At 27.4% G+C, this 24,572-nt stretch overlaps 1 protein-coding gene across 2 annotated transcripts; it reads left to right on the forward strand.

Annotated features, from left to right (window-relative positions):
- The first annotated feature begins 147 nt into the window (after positions 1-147).
- LOC107442191 (solute carrier family 71 member 1) lies at positions 148-22,139 on the forward strand. 2 transcript variants are annotated; one of them, XM_016055688.4, is made up of 12 exons: positions 148-377; positions 5,192-5,287; positions 8,206-8,268; positions 9,004-9,131; positions 10,271-10,385; positions 10,509-10,727; positions 12,429-12,542; positions 13,523-13,594; positions 15,947-16,059; positions 16,861-16,958; positions 17,064-17,251; positions 18,478-22,139. In XM_016055688.4, the coding sequence occupies exons 1-12, from the start codon at positions 300-302 to the stop codon at positions 18,718-18,720; spliced, it is 1,527 nt and encodes a 508-aa protein (XP_015911174.1). In that variant the 5' UTR covers positions 148-299; the 3' UTR covers positions 18,721-22,139. The 2 variants fall into 2 exon arrangements, with proteins under 2 accessions (XP_015911174.1, XP_042907151.1); XM_043051217.3 differs by lacking the exon at positions 12,429-12,542.
- Positions 22,140-24,572: the final 2,433 nt, after the last annotated feature.

Here is a 24,572-nt window from a genome sequence, read left to right on the forward strand (position 1 = left end):
CTAAATAAACTTTTGTCTTTCTAGATTCTTTGTTCAAAATTTATAAATAAGTATCATTTTTGAAATTTTGTCTCAGGTTCAGTTTGTGATCAGGTTGACAAGTGAGAACATTGCTTGAAAATTTTTTTAGTACGTTGAGACATCTCTACTCGATTTATGTTTTGTAATTGCTGTGGATTTTGTTGTTTATTTTACTTATGTGCTGAATGCTGTGCTAGCATTGATTGCTTTGGAAAGTGTTAATAGGCATGAAATTTAATAACCTACAAATTAGTTCCACGAAAGCATAAAATGTTAAAATGCCCCCTAAGGTGTCCAAAAAAGTTGCAGGAATAATCTTGAGAAGTAGAAAAACCATTATGAAGGATGGTTTTATAGTAAGTTGAGAAGAACCTTTTCAACTGTATTGTTTCTTCTTTATATAAACAAATTCTGTTTTATTACAGTATTCGAAGGCATGTCTTAAAAGTTACAAATAAAATGGAACAGTCTTAATAAAATTAAATTCATTTTTCTTTGTAATTTTTTTTATTAAAAACGCGATATCTTAACTAGTTTTTCCCCACCTCCCGAAGTTTATACATTAATTTTATAAGTTTCTAATCGGATTACGGCGACAAAAACTATTTTTTCTGCCTATTAAGCATACGAAGATTATTTATTTAGGCGTCGTTTTCTTTTAATATTGTTTAAATTGAAATATTACTTCGAAATTTAAGGAATAATTATATATAGCACTAAATATTTTTTTTAATATGCCTAGTTCTTAAATTGTTATGAAAATAATTGTGCTTTAAACTTTTCCTTAACGTATCCAAGTGATAGCTTACTTCATATTAATTTTCTATATGGTGTTGTTAAATATTAGATAATCAGCAATAATTTACTTTTTTACTTGTCTAAAAAAAATTTCATTCACATTACATGAGGAAGTGATCTCCACTATTCAATCTTGTTTAGAATTTTTTTTGCTGTTAAATCAGTAGAATTTATTATCATACAAAGCAATGGTACTCAGAATTATTATTTATTTTACATCTTAATCTCAATGTATTTTTAAGGTAAACAAATAAAGACCAAGGAAATTAGGCTCCTGAAGGCCATTGTAATTTGAAATAATAAAAATTAATGAAACATCTCAATCTTTCATACTTATATTATGCCTTATTGATTACTTTATGAAAGTATACATTTTATCTCTCTGACTTTAAAAACATAATTTGAGTGATATAAAAAAATTATAAAACTTTAATTTTATTTTTTCATAACTTAATGCTTCTGCTATAAAATATTTTACAGATGATTTACTGAATAATTAAATTTAACACTAATTCAATAAAAGAAATGGGTATTTTGCAACAACAAAAAAATTATTTATCCTTTCTACAGTGTATTAAAGTTCTAACCAGAATTTAAATAAACATTAATGCCTATAGCATTAATAAAAATCATTTGTATTTAGTTATTTCAAGTTTTAGAAACTTGTATTTAAATATTTTAAGTAAAATAACGATTACGTCAATGCATTATCAGTTCTGTTATAAAGGATTTTAAATAGTGAGAGGAAAAGGAAGAAAAAAAAAAAATTTTCTAAGGTAATAAATGGTTTTAAGATAATTACACTAACATTTTCCCATACATATAATTCTAAAAAGCATCCATTAAGGAAGAAAAAAAAATATTTTAAAGTAGGGTGACCTGGGGTAATTCCTGATCAAAAAACGCAAACATCTATTTTGTGAAAGAACTATTCAAAATAGAATTTTAATATTTACTGGAAGTTTGAGGTTATATGAGATGAGTCCAATGCCATCTTCTTTTGTTTGAAAATCTAATTAGAATTTAAAAGATTTTAAATTTTTAGTGATCAGGAATTACCCCTGGTCTTGATCATTTCTGGGGTAATTCCTGATCACTTCTGGGGTAATTACTGATCACTAGCTTTTATTGTTAAGGGGCTGTTTCAAAATAATTATATAATGGTAATTAACAAATAAGACATCTAGATCAAACAAATAAACCAAAAAGATATGTTTAAGCAGCTAATAAAATGATTTATTTAAAAGCAAGGAGAACGATTAACATTTTAAATGTTCAAAAATCTTTGCATCGTGCCATACATTTTAGGCAATCAGCCAACTCATTCTCATGTTCTTCTGAAATATAAGAGAGTTCCCAAATGGGTTACTTTTGCTGGATTTTTTAACTTCATTAAAGGAAGGTGTAAAGTTAAGTAAGGTATGTCAACAGCTCTGGCAGCAGCTCTCACACTGAAATTTTCATTTTCAATCATTAAAAGAAATTCATTAATTTTGTTTTCTAGAAACTTAGTATCCCTTTTAGGCTTATAATTTCTCACCATATTTATACTAGGCTAATTTATTAACTTAAAAATTATTCTAACGATGTACACACATAAAATTAAGATAGAAGCAAGGTAAGATAAACCAGAAATAATGCAAATCAGAATACAGTCTTGTATACAGTTAAAAACAAATTTTGTGATGACAGTTAAAATATATTTTATAGTTGTTCCACTTAATAAATATGAACTGTTATTTAAGAAAAGATAATTAGGTATTTATAAGCTATTTTATATACTATTTATAAGAAGAAATGACAATGATCAGGAATTACCCCAGTGATCAATAATTACCCCATCTGTAGGGGGCAACATTTGATATAGTTTCCTATAATCAATTATAATGTTTACAGTAGATGTGAAACAATTAAGCAAAAGCTTACACTACTTTTATATCAAAGAAAAAGAAAGTTACTCAAAATATTTATTTTTAAGAGAAGGAGGGAGACCTTTGTAGAAATGTGCACATTTTGAAACCCATCTTTGAAATGGAAAATACAGAAAGCAGTTTAAAAGATACTTATTTTGTAAAATTAAACAAAAAATTATTATTAAGTAAATGTAGTTATACTTTAGTAAAGTGTACAAGCATTCTTGTCCATGTCTTAAATTTAAAAAAAAAAATTTTTTAAAATAAAACTTAGGTGGTCATTATTTACCCCAGAAACAGAGTGATCGTGAATTACCCCGGGTCACCCTATACTTTGAAAATTTATAAGTGATCTAAAGTTACTAATGTTTTAAATTTAACAAGCTATGTTTAATTTAATTTATTATTTTGACAATTTACCCATATTCTAAAAGTCGAAAGGGTATTAAAATCAGTTTAACAGTTTTGTTCTTACTACAAAAGAGTAAAAGAAATTGAACTGTTGTTGTTGACATATGCCTGTTTAGGCAGAGGGGGTGCAATAGTTCTTGTTTTCCAGTGGTGCCGTCTATGGCCAAGAATTCGACTTCTACCACACCATGCATCACACCAGTTTATGGGGCGGTCCCATTCATTCATCCACAGATCGTAATTTAGACCTGAATCAGAGAACGATCAATCTCCAATCCAGTACCCCCAGAAGTTTTGATTTGTTAAGGGAACATGGAGGACTTTTGCGACTCGGCAGATTTAACATGCATCAGTCACTTTACTATCCAGGGAGTCTTCGACCGGCGGGGTTCGAACTTTCGGACATGGACCCAGCGCCCTTAGATTTAGAGGTTGGGCAGCTCTGACAAGCAGGGCACATGGACCAGAGGTCTATTGTACCCAAACCCTAGTCGTGATTAGCAAGAAAGCCCTATAGCTGAAATAAAGTTCAGCAAGCACCTTATAAGAACATCTTGCAGTTCCCAGGCATTGACGCAATGCTGCCCTAGATGCTCAAATCTTTGAGCAGACTAGACATCACAATCACAAAGTATGTGTCGTGATGTCTCTTCTTCTAGATGACATCCCCGACAAAGAGAATTGGATTCTATTCCCATAATGTTTAGCTGTCTCCTGAGGATAAAGTGATTAGTAAGAAGACCTATGATCTTCCTTATACTGTTTCTATTAAGCTTTAAGAGCTCCTTAGCTTGTCTGTGACCGTCAGCAGCGCGCCATTGCTCATGGGCAATCTTGCCGTAGAGCTTAAAAATGGTTGCCCTAAATGAGGAGGAAGAAATTCCCAGCGCAGGTTCTGGGCCCCAGAAAATTGCATTGGAGCCAGCCCGTGCTGCTTCATCAGCTAGCTCATTTCCACCAATACCCATATGTCCTGGTACCTAATGCAGGGATACCTTGTTATGAGCAGAGGACCGAGAAGCATTCCGACACTAACAAAAAGGTGAATTTACACCTTGACAGTGATAGGAGAGCAGCCTGACTGTCAGAACAGATGCGGATAGTCGTATTTTGATATCCCTTGTCTAAGCATAACTTGCAGCACAAGATAATGGCATAGACCTCAGCCTGAAAAACGGTGGCATAGTTTCCCAGGGGAAAGTGAAGTTTAGTACCGTCATTGGAGAAATAAATTCCTGCTCCTGATTTGGCACCAATCTTTGAACCATCAGTGTACCATATTAGGCATTTGCCTTTAAGCCACCGAGGAGAATTAAACCATTCATCTCTAGTAGGAAAATGGATCTTGAAGGGCTTGTGAAAAGCGTATCCTAGTGACATATAGTCACTAGGCATAATAAAAGAGGATAAATCCATCACTTGTGAGACAAGATGACAAGTGTTTGGAATACTCTTTCCATAGGCCAAGGTACATAAGACGCTTTACGACTGTCTGAGCTTCAAGTTCAATGGAAGAAGCCCAAGTAAGCTCTCTAGAGCAGCTGTAGGAGTGGTCCTGAGACAGCCTGACAGGGCTACACAGACCATTCTTTGTAGTCTGTTAAGATTAGACCTTGCGGAGCTCAATCTAGTCCTTGACCACCAGACGATTGTGCCATAAGTGACCCAGCGCCCTACTGACCAGGCTATCCCGGCCCAATTGAACTTGATTGCACAGTTCTAGATATTTCATTTTTAATTTGTAACACAACTTCAGATTATTTTAAAAAATTTAATTTGATTTTATGAAAATTAATTTTCTTGATATACATTTTAAAGAATTTCTTATTAGTATGAAAGCCTTCTATATTTAGTACCCACCTACTGTAGGTAATTACTAGGTAATTTTTTTTTTCTGTTTTAAAATATTATAAGGTTTTATTTTTTCAAAACAATTATAGCTTGTTTTAGATCTTTTATGTAGTTTTGGGTTGTAGTAAGATAATGAAAAAATAATGATTTTTTTTTTGTTATAGTTTTAACTATTTCATAACTATTATTTCATTTAGTCTTCAGGTATTGGAGAACCAAGTATATATCATGCATTGGTGGTAATATTTTTGGAGTTCTTTGCATGGGGTCTCTTAACATCACCAATGATAACTGTAAGTATATTGTCAAGATGTGTTATTTTTTAGAAATTTCAATGATTTCTTATGTGAAATGATTGTGTGAATAATTTGAAACATTGTGATGATTTAATTTTTGGTTTACTTTTCCCTTAACTAGAGATGTAACAAATATTCAAAAAAGTTTTTTATTTTTTAATTTGAATTGATTTGACTAAGATTATTTTAAAATCTTATTATTTACTATACATTAATAAAAATAGTTATTGTGTATATTTAAGTTCTAAAACTTGCAAATTTGTGTTCTGATAGACAAATGGAAAAACGAAATTTGAAGAATTGAAAATAGATTACTTGATACTGAACCATGAGTTTTGTACAGATGATTTATTTTTTTTTAATTTTTAAAAAATTATATTTGAGAAAGTCAATTTCATCATTTTTTCACCACTTTTTATTTTAAATATTAAGAATACTTTTGTTTTGCTTTTTTTCTTTCTCCTTTCTCTTATTTTCTGTTCTTATTATAGCTCAGCATTGTAACTGAGCATTTCTAATAGATTTATTTTTTTTCTTATTTTTTCCTGTAGGGTAAAACAGGCAGCAACATAAATGTGTCAACAATAAAGTTATCTTTTAAGAACAAAGAACAATTTTTTTCTATCTTTTGATTTTTTTTGTGAACTTTTGTTTTATATCAACATTTTTTATTATGACAGCATTTTCTTAAAAGTGTTTCTTATGAAAGTTATCCTGCTGTTTTTGTCTTCAAATTCAATTAAGTTAAATTTATTTTTTGTTCTGACTTTTTCATTAATACATTAATAATGATTTTTGGTTTCTTTCTAGCTTTTTATTTTTTAATAAAACATGGCAATTAAGAGGGGTTTAATTAGACTTTATTCTTTTTTCTTCACTTTTTCTTCAAAATATACCAATTGGAAAACTACAATGCTGAGTTTTAATCTGAACTTATCTATATTTTATAAGCATCCTTGAACAGCCGATCCAATTTTGGGTAAAGCAAATAAATTTAAAAAAGCGATTTGTCCTTTCTCATTTTTCCTGAAATCCGGGTTAATGACTGCAATAAAAATACCAAGAAAGAAAATAAAAGTCTAAAAAATATAGAAAGTAGAAAGAAAAATTAAAGAGAGAAAAAGAAAAGAAAAAATTTTACAAAAGGAAATTTTTGGACATAGAAGAAAAAAAAAAGACAAATTCGGGTATTTTGCTATTAAAGTGATAAATATGAAAGGTTAATAATAAATAAAGTGAAGTAAGACAATACTGAAGTCTTGGACTTCAGAATAACAACTGCTGTGTCATTTCTTATTTTATTTTGTTTTCAAACAGGATAAACAATACTCAAGTTTAATTTTAGACTGAAATTTTTCCAGTAGAACTATTTTTTGTATTATGTGTTTTACATTTTAACTTACAAATTTTTAAAAATGTTTATAAATTTTTATCATGATTGAAGCGTTGACTTAAATTTGTTTTTATGATGAGGAATATTATGGTGAAAAAACTTAGTTGTGATCTTCAAACAAGAGATTTGGAACTGAAAAAACTGTTAAGTCATAAAAACTGTTGAAAATGAAAATCTTAAATTTGCTGATAATGTCACTGCATATTTTTAATTGTGTTAAATTTTTACCATGAGTTTAAATGTGTATGTTTCTTTATAATTCATATTACTTTTATATATTGTTAAAATTACAAATTTTATTCTTTTCATTTTAATTGTGCTTCTATCAGAGGGAAAATTTTGCAAATAGATAATAATTTTTAGAATTTTTGGATTATAGTTAAAATTTTTCAGCAACATAAAAACAACATAACATAAAAAGCTTAAATAAATCTTTTTATTTTATTCTTTTCTGGAAATCCTTTTATTTTATTACTCTAATCGAAACACTATCTCACAGTTTTAAATTTACATCCTGTCCTTAACTCTATTTTTGGCTCAAACATGCATTAATTAAAAACTGGACATTTCCCCCTTTGCTCTTTGTGGGAGTCGGACAACCTATTTAATAAACAAATTACAATCACTAAGATTTCCCTTATTCCCTAAAATGAAACATTTTACAGATTTACTTTGCAAGATTTTCCCTAACTTATAATGAAGAACACAATTTTTCGTGACCACTTTTATAGCTGATCTCTGTCTAATAATTAATTAATAAATTTTGTACCCTCCATCCCTGCCTAAGACCTGTTTTATTCCTTCTGCTCGGCAACGACGTTATATATATATATATATATATATATATATATATATATATTTGTTACAACTTTTGAAATATTAGTTTTATTGCAGATTGCACTTCTTTAGAGGGTGCCATCTTTCGACCACCCTAATATTTATACTATTTTGAAATTTGGAAAAAAATAAAAAATTGCAGTGTTACTCCATTAAGCCTTTTTTAATTTTTCCTAGTGAAAATAAAAATCCATTATTTTTTTATAATATATAAATTACTTACATCTTAAATTTTTAAATAAATCCTATAGCTGCTTATGTTTTAGTCAAAAACATTTTCTTTCATTGAATTCAATAAGGTGAAAAATTAAATCTTAATACTAAATTTGATATTTCTGCATTTTATACTTGTAATGATATTTCTATGTTGTTGTTTTTTTTATTGTGATTAGTTTGAAAAGTAATTATAGATTTTTATGTAATTTAATACATTTTTAGTTGAAATGGAAGGCCACATATTTTATACTCCTAAAAGAATAAAATTTACCATTGTAGATTATTTAGTTACAAAAGTTAATATATTGCTTTTAATGCATCTTTTCTATATTGAATACAATATAGTAAGAAACTACTGAAATATTATTATGCTGTAAAATATTTTTAAATATAAAATTGGGAGGTAGTTATAAATAGTTATTTAGCATAAATGTCTATTTTTTATTATAATTATCTTTCCTTTTTTTAGGTGTTAAATGAAACATTCCCCAGTCACACATTTTTAATGAATGGTCTTATTGTCGGTATAAAGGTTTGTATATAAATCCACTTAGTCTTTTTTTTTGAATAGTTAAAAACTTTCTAAAATATCTACTTTACAATTTACATTTCATTATTAAAATACACACCAAATAATTATATTTGAGGTTCAATCTAGGAAGAAATAAGTGTGAAGACCCATCACAAAAATCTAAGCCTCAAAAAGCAACCCTTTTTTAAAATTTAAGCTAAAATTAAGCATCTATCATAAATTTAACTATATAAATGGATTTTTATATAAATGTTTTTGATATTTCATTTTGTTTGAATTCCTGCAACAAAGAAGTTAATTTTCATGCATATGAAACAATGCAATTTTATGTAACAAAAGTTCATTTAAATAATCTAAAACAAAAAGTAAATAACTTACAAGAGAAGAATGTGTGATGTACTTTTTCAGTATTTAAATGTTCATGTAGTATTACATAAGTGTGTTTTTAGTAATAAAAAAAAACTATATTGTGTTGAAATGAAACCCCAGTAATTGACAAAAATAATTTTTGGCCAAATTCCATTTTTTTTTCCCCTCAAAATTTCAAAAATAGGTCCCTTTAAAGAAATTATAGATTGATGCTTGTTATTTATATTGAGGTGAATGATTAAAAACAAATTGTTAGAAATTTTGGTTTAATATTTGTAAGTTGTTTCAAATAATTTTACAAGAAAAGTTTATTTATAGCGATACAAAATAAACAATTCTAATCTGAGTTTATTTTGTTATTTCTAGGGTCTTTTATCTTTTTTAAGTGCCCCTTTAATTGGAGCTTTGTCAGATGTTTGGGGACGAAAGTTGTTTCTTTTACTTACTGTATTCTTTACATGTGCTCCTATTCCACTGATGAAAATTAATACATGGTTTGTATCACTTTTTCTAATTGATCTTTTTCACATTAAAAAAAAATATTTACTGTCATTATATTAATGTTTTGAACTGTGGATACTCTTGGAATTAAGTATGTTACTTTCTGTAATAAAACTTTATTTGTGATAAACATTTTTCTCTTTATTTTCTTATAACTCAAATATTATAAAAAAAATTTATTGGGAAAAGATTCCTTCTTGGATTTGCTATTTCAAACCTCTTTTTAATCTTACTTTCATTTCTTTCTTATATTTTTCCTTCTTTATTTTTGTGATATTTTTTAATACTTTTAAAAATAACCACACTGCCTTTAAATTTTGTATGTAAACTTTTGATACGCTATGAAAACTTATCAAAGAAAGCTTTGAATCCATGGAAAATCATTAAGGTCAGGTTTTAATAAATTAGAATTTTTATTAAGGAAATTGATGATTAATGTTTTGATTTAATGAAATCTTTCAAGCTTATTTGTTTTGTTTTTTGTTTCACATGTTTTCCTCTTTTTTATTTGCAATTGATTGCTTGATATTTTTAATCACAGTTACATAGCAATCTAACAAACAATATATATGAGGATTTTGTATAAATATTGAGAAGAAAACTTTCTCGGTTCTATACTTTTTTTAGAGGGCAATAAACAAAGTTTGATATAATACAAAATAGCAATTGAACAAGGTTTTACTATATCATATAGCTGTATGAATATAGTATGACTAGTTTTTTTTTAATAGCTTAATATGAACCAACTTCAATTTTTTTCTATACATTCTTGCATAAAACTATTTCTCTATAAATAAAATTTTATGGTGCTAGTTTAAAAAGCAAGAATTAATTGAAGGATGATTTTTTTAATGTTTTAACTCAGAAATCACCAATGGGAATTTGTCTTGTGTTGGATTAAAAATCCAGGCTCTTTGTTTGGTACTTCAAATTTTCCACTTATTATTATTTTTTTTTTTTATGTTATGAAAAAGGAATCAAAGAATTGTGTTATTATTTAGCTAGATTATGGTCAGAGTTATTGATAATTTTAATTCATTTATTTATTTATTTTTTTTTAATAATTATCAGTTTTTTTATATACTCTATATTTATGCTTCCTCATTCGTAATGTGTTGTTTTTTGTGTGTAGGTGGTATTTTGCAATGATTTCAATATCTGGAGTATTTGCTGTGACATTTTCCGTTGTTTTTGCTTATGTTGCGGATGTGACTGAGGAGCAAGAAAGAAGTGCTGCTTATGGATTAGTGAGTTTTTTTTGTTTTTTTACATTCGTTTTAATTGCATTTAATCCTAAGAGCTAAAATATAGCCTCTGTGTGATTATTTGTATTCCAAAATGTTTCTAATTTTATATACAATAACTTGCAGGTGTCTGCAACGTTTGCAGCTAGTTTAGTCACCAGTCCAGCCTTAGGCGCATACCTGGGGAAATTATATAATGACAATTTAGTGGTTGCATTGGCTTCTGCCGTAGCCATCCTGGATGTTTTTTTCATACTAGTGGCTGTACCAGAATCACTGCCGGAAAAATTCAGGCCTGCCTCATGGGGTTCTCCAATATCTTGGGAGCATGCTGATCCCTTTGCAGTATGTATAATGCTACTTTTCTTATTTGCTATTTTTAGTGTATAAGGTCTAATGATTTTCCAAAATAAAATTATGGCAATGGTAAGAAAAAAAGCTAATAGATTAGACAATTATGCAGTTAAACTAAAATAGCTCTAATTAGATGCTACATGTGTTTTGCAAAAGTAGATTTTTTATTATTATTATTAATTTTAGGTTATTAGAAAAATATTAACTATATCCTATAACATGCAATTTTTTTTCCATATTTATATAAAAATCAATTTAAAATTGGCATTTCATTCTAAATTTTAGCACAGAATCAGGATTGCCACAGGTGACTATTTGTAACTATATTCGTCCCGAGATGACTATAACAACTTTTTTTTGCCTAAAAACGATAAGAAATCGACTATTTTCAGAAAAAGGAGACTATTGTGGGACTTTTCTGTACTCCTAGCGAAGTTCTGCATGATTTTTAAAAAAAAACAATTTTTGATACCATATTACGATGCGTGAATTTCGAATTCGAGCAATCACTTTTCCCAATGTATGCATGTATATATTTGCTCAATCAATTATTGATAAAAGGAAAAAATTTTTAGTCGAATTATGTTTTTTTTTTTTTTTTTAATGAAAAAGTATTTAATTTTCTGCAAATGTACTAATTTTTTTCATATAAAAATTCAGTGCCTGAACACTAACGTTTATATAAAAATTATTACATTTGCCACCAACTTGACTAAATGGATCATAGTATATGACAATTAAGTCATTTAATAAAATTTTAGTCATATTGTTTAAAAAATTTTGTTCTTAGTTAGGCAACTATTTTCATAGTTTTCAGCAACTATTTTAATGCTTTAGTCTGCTAAAAGAGATTACTTTGTTCATTTCTTTCTGTGCCAACTCTGTATTGTAAATCTATGTTGTTTCTTGATTGATTTTTCAACAGTTATTGCCCTGAAATTCTGTATGGTTTCAAAAAACCCAAAATTTTTAATATGACACTACTCTGTGCGAGTTTCGCATTTGAGTAATAACTTTTTGACTCACATTATTTTTGCCAATTTCATTATAATTCCAAGTGATGTTTCTAGTGTTTTTTTTTTGGTATTTATAGCTGACAAATTCCATGCGGTTTTTAAAATAGTGATACATTTATTAGGACTTGTGAGTTATAAATCGCGCATTTAGTTAATAACTTTTTGACATGCTTCATTTTTGCCAGTTTCATCATAAATCGGAAAATTTTTTTGATTTCCTTAAAGGTAGTTATTGCTATGCTTTTGCACGTGATTTTGAAAATCCCTTATTTTCATTACAATATTATTACAACATGCGAGCTTCAAATCGTGCATTTATATAATTCTTTTTTGAAGCGCTTTGCTTTTTTATGTATTCCCACTTGGTTTTAAGAATTTTGAATTTTTATTACAACTTGCACATTTTAAATCACACATTTAAATAATTACTTAATAAAACGCCTTATTCGTGCTGAATATATTCTGTGCTGTTTGACCAGCTACATAGTTAATGTGCAGAAATATATTTCCAATTTATTATTTCTGATAAAAGCTATGTAACTTATGCAAATTTATGAAAGTTTAGATTGCTTAAATGATATAAGAAATAAAAGGAAAAAATAACTGCATAGTTTTTTATGTTGTTCTAATATTAATATATGATTTATATAAATTCTATTTTATGATTTTTTTATAGCAATTAAGGAAAATGGGAAAAGATAAAATGATATTGATGCTTTCTATTGCTGTTTTCCTGTCATACCTACCTGAAGCAGGCCAATACTCTTGTTTTTTTGTTTATTTAAGACTTGTAAGTTTTAATGTTAAGTCATTACTTTTAATACAAAATGCTAAGCATTTTATGAGCAATTTATAATAAAATTATTGACTTATTTTCATATAATGAGAAATATAAAATTAAAACAACATTTTATAATTTTAAGTATCAGTGTTATAACTGCAGGAAGCAGGAATTATTAAATATATGAAATATGTTATATCTGACAAAGTAAAAACAGAGATTTGTGAGTAGGGCAGTGAACAAGCATCTCTTCTCAATTGTAGTCTTCATACCCAACTACCATATTTCATGTGTTCTTGACCACTTCAAGTATCACTCTAATTTCCTACATTCTAAAGAATTGTTTGAGTGAATTGATTCTTTTTGAATTCCATAAATTATTTGAAGGACTGATTCCCTAATAATTTTTGGCATGTAAAGGGTGGCATGTAAATGTAAAGGGTGATTGTCGATGAGGTCAAGAACTCGTGGTCTCAAAACCAGGAATTGAGAAAAATGTGCATATGTCAGAAACTGTAATGCAGAAAATATAAAATTACTACTAATCTTTTGAAAGTTGTTTCCCGGTGTTTAATTCTTAATACACTAGAATTCTGGATCTACTTATTAATATGTAATAGGACCATTTTTTATGCAATGAAAATTGCTTAGGTTTTAAAATGCGATGTTTAGATGAAAAAAATAAAGAAAAGGTATTTTGTAGAATTCACTTCAATATATAATCTTTTTGTTTTGATTATGGATTAGATCATTTAGATTGAAAAACTGAGTCAAAATTAATTTTAAAATGCAATCGTTGAATGCCCTAAAATTTTTGCTGTTCAAATATTTTACTTGCATTAGAGAACTGAAGTTCTTTAAAAAAAACTTTTTATTATTTTAAGCTTTGTGATATTAAAAAGTTTATTAAATTTCTTTTTTAATTTAACCTTTTTCAATAAACCAATGAAATAGTATTAAAATGCTAATTTTAATTTAACTATTTATAGATAATGGGTTTTTCTGCTGATGAAGTAGCCTTGTTTATTGCTGTTGTTGGACTCTTATCCGTTATAGCTCAGGTATTTAATAAAATAATTATCTGCTGCCAATCTTTTGAAATTATTTTGCAAATTAGAATAAATTGCATACTTAGTAAAAAATCCCTTTTAGAAATTGTAAATACAAAATTTAAATAATATGTCTTCTTTTTTACTTTTAAAAGTTTTCAAATGTGAATTTCTTTGAATGTATATACAAAATAATTACGTAGTAATAAAGTGTTTTTCTTTTTTACGAAATGAATGAATAACAAAAATATCTTTTTAATAAATTTATTATTTTAATGCTTTTTGATATGAGAAAAGAAAGTTCAAACAACTTTGTATGTGACTTTTATTGAAGATGGTTCTCCTGAAATTTTTAATAATTATGTTAACTTTTTGGTTATTTTAAATTATAAAGAAAATTCCTTTTAGTACCAGGCATACATTTTTCTGTAAATTTGTATATAAATATATTTTTTGGTATTAATTTGATCAACCACTTCTTATCAGGGTTCGGGATTTTTCTGATTTTTTTTAAAAAAAATAAATAAAAAAATCGGATTATTTTGATTTAAATCGGATTTTTTTTATTTAAATCAGATTTTTTTTTTTTTATTCAAATACACTATAAGAGCTTTAATTTATGATTAAAAAAACTTTATAAATGTTTAAACAAAATTAAATTAATATTAAAACTATATTATAACAATATTTTAGAAGCTCTAACTTACTAAAATAATTTTTCATTATAATGCATAGCGACCATTTTGATACAATGGCATGATTGAAATTAAAAGACAAGATAAAATAGATAATTTAAAGAATACTATTTTAGCTAGTAACACCAAGTTTCAATTAGCACGCCATAATTTTAATTTAAAATTGTGATCTCTTTTTTTTTCTCATGAATTATAAAACAGCAAAATAAGTGCAACAGATTGTGTTTATAAATGTTGTCATTCATCAAAAAATAAGTATTCAATCTATATATTTTTATGTTAAAATATTCATTTTTAATCCTATATCAAAATACATAAGGTAAGCTAAAAAACATTTTTAAAAAAATCTATGTACACATTGGAATCTTTTTCACAAAAGAAAATCTGATAATTTCAAAGATACCATAAACATATTATGGGGGAAAAAAATACCAGTTAATAACCCTACTGCTTCAAATAGACATTGAAAGGGAAGAATGGCACTATATCAGGAAAAAAATATCTGAACTCATCTTTTTTTTTTCTTTCTATTTTTGGCACATTAATATCTTTTTAATATAACCTCAAGCTTTAGAAATATAGAAATTTCCATCAATAAACTATAATGTAGATTTCAATTCCATGCTTTTTTAATCAAAAGGTAGAATTTTAATTAACATTTTCTTTTTGAAAAAAAATCATGTTTATTTACTTTCTACAGCTATGCAAGTCTATATTAAGACAGCATTAAATATTTACTTTAATCTGTACTTTCAATGTTAAGAATCAAAAGATTTTTAAACATGTAATTTCAAATGTGTTTAACACACACCAAGAAAGAAAGTAAAGAACTAAAGTTCTTTAAGAAAGAACTAAAATTAATCAATGCAGCAATTTATTTAAAATAAATTTTAAAACTAAGAAAAGAAAATAATAAAAGTATCAACAATTTAAATCACTGTTTTTTAACTTTTAAAATCTATATAATATATATATGTATATATATATATATATATATATATATATATATATATATATATATATATATATATATATATATATATATATATATATATATAAATCAGTTGATTTAAATCAATGATTTTTTATAAAAAAATCATTTGATTTTAATCATGATTTAAATCAACGAACCCTGCTTCTTATCTTTCCGATTTGTACTACTAATTTTATATATTCGGAGCAATGGCTTCAAAAATTACGTCGCAAAGGGATGAGTTATAGTAGAGAGAGAACAATCCGGCACTGCAATATGGTCTATAGTTTGTCTACAGAAAGAACTCCCCTCGCAAAGCCTAAGGCCATCTGCTGCTATGTAAACAAGAAATAGGGCATTTCTAAAAGGAGAGCTTTCTCCCCCAATTCCATTTCTCTAGGTGACCCAAGCCAAAACCTGAATTAAATATTGACCCATCACATGAAATAGTTAAACCTCGTAAACATTATCTCTGCCACTGTTCCAAACGAAGAGGTGAATTCTTTCCATATACAGACTATAGTCCATTTCTGACAACTAATTTTAAAATACAATCCTAAAAACCGAGTGAATCTAATCATTATTTGCGTTGTTAATTACAAACAATTCTAAATTTCTTTTTAAAAAATTTTAACTTTTTTTTTATAGGCTATCAATATAAAAGGGAACCTTTTTAAATATATTTATTTTTTACAGACTGCATTTTTAGCAATGTTAATGAAAACGATTGGAGCTAAACATACTATAATGGTTGGATTGTTATTTGAAATGTTACAACTTATGTGGTATGGATTCGGTTCAAGGACATGGTGATTATTTTTTTTATCTTCCTACTTAACTTTGAAAACAATTTTCACTTTTGAACATTTTTATTAAAATATATTACCTTTATGATCAAGTTTTTTTTTTAAATGTGTAATGAAGTAGAACACAGTGTAAAAATGTACAAACAATCTAGTTTACAAAAAAAAGTGATTGTTTAACTTTAGATCAACACTAGATAATACTAAAAATCTTTTTTCTATGCCTTGTCAAAGTTGATAGTACTTAATATAGTTAAAAATTAACATTTCTCTTTGTAAATTACATTGTTTCTTCCTCTTTTTATACATTATATTCTATTTTATTATAGTGCACTGCAAATATACTCATTTTGTTATGTATGCAAATATTTATTGAAATTTGTTTACTAACATATTTTTACTGGGGATGCACAACCAGTTTTAAATAAATTGTTGAACAATGAATGAACAAAACAACAAAAAAAACATCTTTTACAATCAAAACAATTTCTTTTTAACATCAAAAACGTAAAAGATTTAAATCTTATAATAGTCAAACTCATATATCTGCACTTTAGAATTTTAATGATTAATTTTAAAAAAAATAATTATTATTTAAAGAACAATCATAAATTTTTCTTATGCTTGTTATGTATTTTTTTTTTTTTTTTTTGGCTAAATAATGGTAGTGATTGCACTGCTGTTTGAAAACCTATCTAGCTTTTGGGAGCAGGCTGTGCTCCTCTATTTTTTACAATCTAACCAAAAATTTTATAAAAGACCACAAAACTAAGTTATTAGCTATCTAAATTTTGTTATTGTTTTTAGGATGATGTGGGCTGCTGGGGTTTTAGCATCTGTATGTAGTATTACTTATCCTGCCATCAGTTCTTTTGTTTCCACACATGCCGATGCCGATAAACAAGGTATTTGCCTCTTTATGTTGTAAAATTCATTAAAAAAATTGTACATATGGTCTTTAAAAAAAGAAACATTAAAAGAAAATGAGTATGTTATTATCTTGCTTATAGGTTTAGTTCAAGGCATCATCACTGGAATGAGAGGCTTATGTAATGGGCTGGGCCCAGCACTTTATGGATTTATATTTTACCTTTTCCACGTGGATTTAAGTGGAGATGTGAATGACAGTATACCATCAAATATCCATGGATTCATTCATAGCGTAAATGGAACATTGATAATTCCTGATGAACCTAGGGTAATGTTCTTGTTTTAAGTTAAATAGTTAATTATAGTTGTTTAACTGTCCCGGAACTCGGTTCAGAGTACAACCACTTTGCATTCTCGCACAAGAACCTATTTTCTCAGATGATAATGTACCTGCTACGGAAATTTTTATTCTAATTTGCTAACTAGCATATCAATTAAAGACAGGGTTAGAGAATTTTTGGTTTCTAAGTAGTTTTTTTTTTTTTAATTGATTGAAACAAAGTTTTTTTTGGCATACTTAAAACAAATGGTTAAAAAATACTTTAAACATCACTACTAAACCATCAAAAAGCCTTTCATGGATATCTTTTTTAACTATTGTTCAATATTTTGAATAAAACTGTTCAATATTTTGAAAAAAAACTGTTTGGTTTTAACCAATGTTTAAACCAGCCAATCCTGGTTAAAGAGTTAATCCAGTCCTTTCAGTGCCGTATTTATTTTTAAAGGCATTAGTCTGCAAGTCTAGTCAGTATTAGTCAACAAAATCATCTGTAGTTATCATAAAATGATCATACATTTTTATATATTGGGACAATTAGGTACACATTATTTAATAATACCTTGTGTCATATTGGTTATCTTTGGGCTTAACATATTAGAGATTCGTCATAAGAGAATTAAATCTACGTCATTATTTTTTTTATTATTAAATCAAATAATTTTAAACAAATATAAACTGCAAAGAAAACATTATGGGTAATAAAATGAAAATCAGTGCAATAAAATATATTTTTATATCAATTTATAAGCATATGACATATCGTAAAGCATATGTACTGCTTTAAAAATTGGGATGCTGGGATAAAAACTGGCTACCGTAATTAGCAGTTACTAATTTACTATGAGGCATTAGCTTTGACTTTCCACATTAGGGAGAAATACATTCATCTCTTTTTCTTCTTTTTTTTCAGCTATGTATTTATTGAAATTTAACCTTTTCAAGACTGATATCTAATTTTTTAAAGAGAAAGTTTTTCTTTTGGCAGCACATTGTTTTTTTTTTTTGTTTTGTTTTTTTTAACCATTGATAATATTACAAATAAGTTTTTTTATCTGAACTCACTTCTTGCAGTTAGACACTAGGTCATTGATGTCCCACTTATCTTGTTGAGGGAAACATATGTTCTCCAGTATACAACATACCCTTGTAATGCAAAATCAGTAAACATGGAATCAAATTGCTGGTATTAAATATTTTTCTTGTTTTTTCAGCTTATACCTGGACCTCCATTTGTTTTTGGCGCGTTTTTAGTGATGTTGGCCCTATTAGTTGCAGCTTTTATTCCGGACAATCCAAGTTCCACTGTTGGAGTCTGGCCACCACCTCACCATTCTGATTCCTCACCCAGTTCCACCCCTCAACCTAACAAATCTAGTGATGCTTTTCATTTTGAAGTGATTCACAAGAGAAATGACGGATCTCAGCCTTTAATGCAAGACACCGAACCTTTATAGCAATCACTGCAAAGCCCATCATGGCATAATGGGGTCAATAAGGGAGAACCAGTCGAAGAAACTGTTGTTTGAAGTTGTGAGCAAATTCCACTGCACCTAGCTTTAAGAAATATATGTAAAATGCTCCCAATATAGGATCGGAAAGCTTCGAACTCAACAAAAATGGTTGTGCCTCAGCTGTTTGTGTTATATTCTTCCAAAAAGAATAATAAAAAAAAGACATTTTTCAGTTTAGTCAGCTGAAAAGTGTTACATTTTAAATCATGACACGATAGGGGAAACACATTCCTGTGATTTTTTCTTTCAATTGTTGTATTTTTCTTTGGAATATAAATCGTGTTCGTGTCCTCTTTCTCTTTTTTTCCACATTTTTTAGTGTTCATTTTTGTGATATTGAAAGTGTTTGTAGAAAAAGAATTCCTATTGAAATGAAGATGTATACATACAAAATATATTCACTAGCTGTTGTCCTTTTCAAAGTCTAAGTTTTAAATGCTGACTAGTGTGCTCTGTGCTTCCAATTTGCATTTTTAAATATAACTTTGAATGAAAATTGCATCAGGGCATCATATATACAGATACTTAAAAATGAATATTTTTCCTTATGATTTCATATTTTTAGAAGAATGAAAAACACACCTTTAAGCATATAGAAATGTCCTTTATAATTTAATAAAAAATAATTTTAATAGATTTTCTAAATTGTACTGTTTCTAACTTGTATTTGAGCTTCATGAAATTTTTTTTCTACCAGTATTACGTTTATTATATGCTATTGAATCCATTTTTTGGAGTTTTAGAAAATTATATAAACTGTACTTTTTTTTAATGTATTTACTCTTTTGAAAAGTAGGTTTAAATTAGATTTTTTTGTTAAATCAATAATTCAACGACTTTAGACTTGGACCATCTGTTAGAAAATAATTATGTACGTGGAATAAATGTTAAGCTAATTTTATTCATAAATGATGTATTTTTAAAAAATAAAAATAATGTTAATAAGATTTATTTTGGGGGCTGCTTCTGTAGACTGAAGTGCGATTAGAAACCAGATTTGTAATTAAGCTTTGGCTATCAGTCGCCATTAAAATAGTTTTAAAACATTCGTGTAGTACAGTGACAAGGCTAAGTTTCAGATAGTTAAAATCTAAAGTAGACAGCCGTGCAGAGTTTCAGATCAGATTCTTCCTCACAGCACTCAAACACATTAACCAAAAATGTAAATTTAATATCATAAAACAAGATCAATACAAAGTGCAGTGAAATATTAAAGAACAAAATAAAAATTAAGTCATTAGTGTCATTTTTACTGGCAAAATTATTGCTACATGTTTATTGGCTCACATTGATAAAATTACAGGCATACTAACTGTTATATATATTTATATTATATACAACATTTGTTGCAATCTAATATCTTATTTTGAAAAAAGTTGATTTGAAAACTGATAAATAATTTAAATGTTCAGTACTATAGAATAAATAAAAAGGACTTAGTTTAAAATTGCATGTAATTTGTTTTATTCCATTATAAGGTTCTTTTCTAAATAGAAGCAATATCAAAATTTCTTTGAGATTTTTGAGGAATTAAAAAAAGTCTTCATTTAACGAAAGCATATTTTTGAGGAATTCCAATAAACTCCAAAATATATTAAAGATAGTTGGCATTTCTTTTAAAACTACTAAATTATAAGATGAAACTTACAGATTTTAGTATTAAAATTAACTGTTTAATATTTTATTGTGTGAATTATGGTATGAGAAATTGTCTTAGTATAGCAAATAATTGATAATTTTATTTCTAGTTCAACATAAGTGTTTACTTTATTTAGATTTTTCCTATATGTCTAAGGTTTTTTTTTTTAAATTTAAAACTAATATCTTTATGAACTTTTAGTGGCATTAAGCTATTACTCTTTCTTTTTTTTAATCAACTTAATAAAATATTTTCTTCATAGATATGATTCATATTTAAAAATCTCAAAACAATTGTTAACCTTGGTCTTTCTCAAAACAAAAAAAATTCTACCTCCCATAGCATTACTGAAAATGAATTAAACTGGTTTTTAGCTTACTTGTACTTAATAAAATGCGTAAAATAGTTCAGTGATGAACTTAAAAAAATAATTTCTGTATGATTAATGTATATTTCACACAAATTTAATCCATTACCAATTTTATACTTTAAAAATCGCAAGATGAATGTATCACAAAACTAAAAATTTTCAAACTATTCAGCAATTTCTATAACCTGGAGATTCTCCACATTGAAAGCCACATTCCTAACTGTATTATTCTCTGCATAGATAACCAATTCTTCCCGTGCAATTTAATATGGAAACAGTTTGATGAAATATTGTTCTGATTAAAGAAACTGACAGAAGCTTAATATATTCAGACTAAATAGATTTTAGCCTGATTTTTCATAATTTCTTTCAAAAATGTTCTGAAGACATGTATCTTATAAGTCCTTTTTGTTAATGCCTAGACAATGACAAATAAGGGCTGAACAAAAATGTCATGATTTTATTTGAACTGTAAAACATTCATATTCTAATATTTGATAGGTTGTTGTGTTGTCATACATTAAAATGTAAAGAAATATTTTCAAGGCTAATTATGTCATTTGTATTACAATACAAAGTGTGTTCAAAAAAAATTTGTGAATGGTTTCTTAAAATATAGGTAACAGTTGCAAAATACCTTTTTCTGGTATTTAAATAACTTGTCATTAACTACATGTTGCGTAACTGCTGGATACTGTAAGCGAATGCTTATTAACACTATTGTCCACCTCCAAAAGGTTTAAACCACTCGTTGCTTTGTTTTCCAGAGCCACATCTTCCGGTGTGTTAAATTGGTCTTAAGCGTGCTTTTTTGCTGTACTGTCAGGGTTTGGATACTAGAGGGCGTTAGTTGCAATGGCTTTATAACCACCACAATTATTCAACTATGGGACCATTCACTGAATTTTTTTGAAAGCACCTTGTATGTGAAATAAAGGTGAAAATTATTTCAAAATTTATACTTTTTCAGTACTACTGCCACTTTTTGTTTTTCAAAAAATATTTGCTGTACCTTCTCCAATATACAGCATACTAAATTATTCTTCAGGTAAATTCTGATCTGTGAACTTAGGTAAGGCTTAATTTAAAAACTTGCAACTTCTAGATGTACTTTTGAACTCCAATCTAGTCAACAAAATGAGAGTTTGTGGTTTAAAATGCTCTACAGACATTTTTCTCCTACTCCGATTTTTTTTTTAATTGTATAAAAGTTCCATTTTTTTGTTTTATATTGTGATTATTTGATATTAGAACAATTTCACTGGTATAGCTTTTAAAGTTTGGTACTGAATGATTAAGTTCTATAAAGCTTTTTCTTGTACAAAACAGAATAATAAAGAATGATTTTTCTTATGCTTTTGTCATTAAAAATTTCACACTCCATTCACTACTAAAAAAATAATAATTAGATGATAATTTTTTTTACCACACATAAGCTGCAAAAGTAAAGCTGTAAAAGTAGTAGATCTTGTGTCAAAATCCCTAATTAACAAAGAAGCTTTGTTGAATAAAGGTAGAAATGGACATACTATACTAAACAAGAAACTTCTGTTGAAATTCTGAGATATGAAATATTTTCAATAGATGTCTACGATATTGTCAAAGTTGTCTATGTGATGAAATTTAGTAATAATTTAAAATCTGTCTGGCAACCATTAAATCACACAAACCACTGAGTTTGGGACATTTCAACATAGTAGGCATCAGAAGTGTTAAAAAAAACTTCCACCTCTGTTGTGAAATAAGATGAATTAGTACAGCACCAATGTTCCATCATGTGCTGTACTAATTCCCCATGCACCTCTCAAGCCATAACTTAAGTATCGTGTAATACAATACAGAACCCGTTATCCGGAAAACCAAAAAACCGGAACGAAATTCAATAAATTTTCCCGCCATTTTTTTAAAAAAAAATTTTTTTCCTCATAAGATTTTAGGATTTTTCGTTCTTTTTTGAAAGATGTTTCCCTTACCATCATTTTGGAAATAATCATTAGTGTATTACTCCATCGTTTTTTCTTCTTTTTAAGATTATTTCCAAAAAAAAATTTTTTTTTAGTTAGGTTTAACAATAAAAAAAACGGCTTTTTGTAGCGATTCAGAAAACCGGAAAAATCAGTTATCCGGATAATCGGTTCCCTACTGTATATACATACCATTGTTCGAAAAGGGAAAGTTTGATTGCAAAGGCACCAATGATTGGTATGACAGTATGCAGCACCATTTATGTTTAAAATTCATATAGCCATTTTGGAATGGATCAAGATTAAATCTAAATAATTACTTTGTAACTAAGTTTTTTTTTATATTATACAAAATGAATCTAAATAAATACTTAGCATATAACTAATTTTTAATGCTGCTTAAATTATTACTTAACACCAAATGAGTAATAACTATAGTGTTGCTAATAGAGAAGTACTAGAGTTTATGGTGCTGTGTAAAATATATATATAGATAGATTAAAGGTATTATAACTTCCTATTTTTGATTCAATGGATATTCAAAGGTGTTTTGCAACAATTTTTCACAGATGCAGAGTAGTAACTGAGTGGTAATAATGAAACAAATTATAATCAAGAATTTCAGTTGCATAAAAAAAATATTGCAAACATTGACTGCATATGAAATACGGCAAGAAATGAACGAACTTTTTCTCTAACATTTCTCACAATTCAGTGTAAGTGTTAAAAATTATCATGGTTTAGGGTCAGACAAACCTTTTTCCCAGCACTAACAAGTTAATATCAAAGAGGTGTTACAAAAATGTTAGAAGATTCCCATCTATGCACTGATTTTGACTTGATAGAATTAAAATAAAAAAGAAACAGATATTCTTAAAAACAAATTAATGCTTTTAAAATATTCAGAAAAGTTACAAACACTTTTACGACGCATAAAAGATGATTTTTTTCCCTTAATAATAATTAAAAAAATTACACAATTTTTCATAATAAATCATTGGTGAATATTTAGATTTGGACATAGCATGAAATGTGTGCATACACAAATGGAAACAGCTCGAAAAGCAAGTTTATAAAAATGAGAAATACATCTTTTCAGTCTTTAATGCAAATTTACGAAATAAACTGAACATTATGTAATCACTTTTACTTAAAACACTAAGCTTAATCATTTAGGGACAAAGTCATGGACTTTTGAGGTTGGGGTGGCTAGATATCTTTCAAGCAATATATTCATATTAAGAATTCTAAATGATAAAGGGAATTCCAAAGTTCTAGCATGTCTTTTAAATCACTTCATAAAAATTAACAGAGTAAAAGCTACACCTTCACAAAATTCAAATTTATAAATTGATCCGCTCACAAAATTCAAATTGTAAAAACAGCCCTTTCATTTATTTTGCTAATGAGCCCTTTACAAAATCCTTCCATCACCAATTATCGCAGCTTCAGAACAAATTCAGAAGTAAATAGGAGCTGAATAACAAAACTTATTAGGGAAGTTTTCCTTTGACCCTCTTTTTTTTAAAAAAGAAAAGATACCTAGCATCTTGTGATTGCTTTACTATTTTCTGTTCATAATTTTAAAAAATTATTTTTATATACATAAATTATTAAATGCTTCCACAAAAATATTGTGAAAAATAGAACTTTTCTTTTACAAAAATGGGCGTCAAAAATAAATAATGGATTCACCTCTGACAGTATTAGACATATACTAAAGACAAACTTTTATTTATAAAAACAAAAATAAATACATTAAAAATTTTTAAAAATAACGCTACTTTTTCTTTCATCATTTTATGCATTGCACAAATATTAT

This window comes from Parasteatoda tepidariorum, chromosome 6, assembly GCF_982258835.1.
Source record: "Parasteatoda tepidariorum strain Cologne lab strain chromosome 6, Ptep-v5.0, whole genome shotgun sequence".
Lineage (NCBI taxonomy): Eukaryota > Metazoa > Arthropoda > Arachnida > Araneae > Theridiidae > Parasteatoda > Parasteatoda tepidariorum.

Bases quoted from the DNA above. Each gene is read 5' to 3' on its own strand.
- LOC107442191 (XM_016055688.4), top strand. From the start codon at position 300: ATGCCCCCTAAGGTGTCCAAAAAAGTTGCAGGAATAATCTTGAGAAGT. The intron at 10,386-10,508 runs GTGAGTTTTTTT...AATAACTTGCAG, and splicing joins GAAGTGCTGCTTATGGATTA to GTGTCTGCAACGTTTGCAGC. The intron at 16,959-17,063 runs GTATTTGCCTCT...TCTTGCTTATAG, and splicing joins TGCCGATGCCGATAAACAAG to GTTTAGTTCAAGGCATCATC.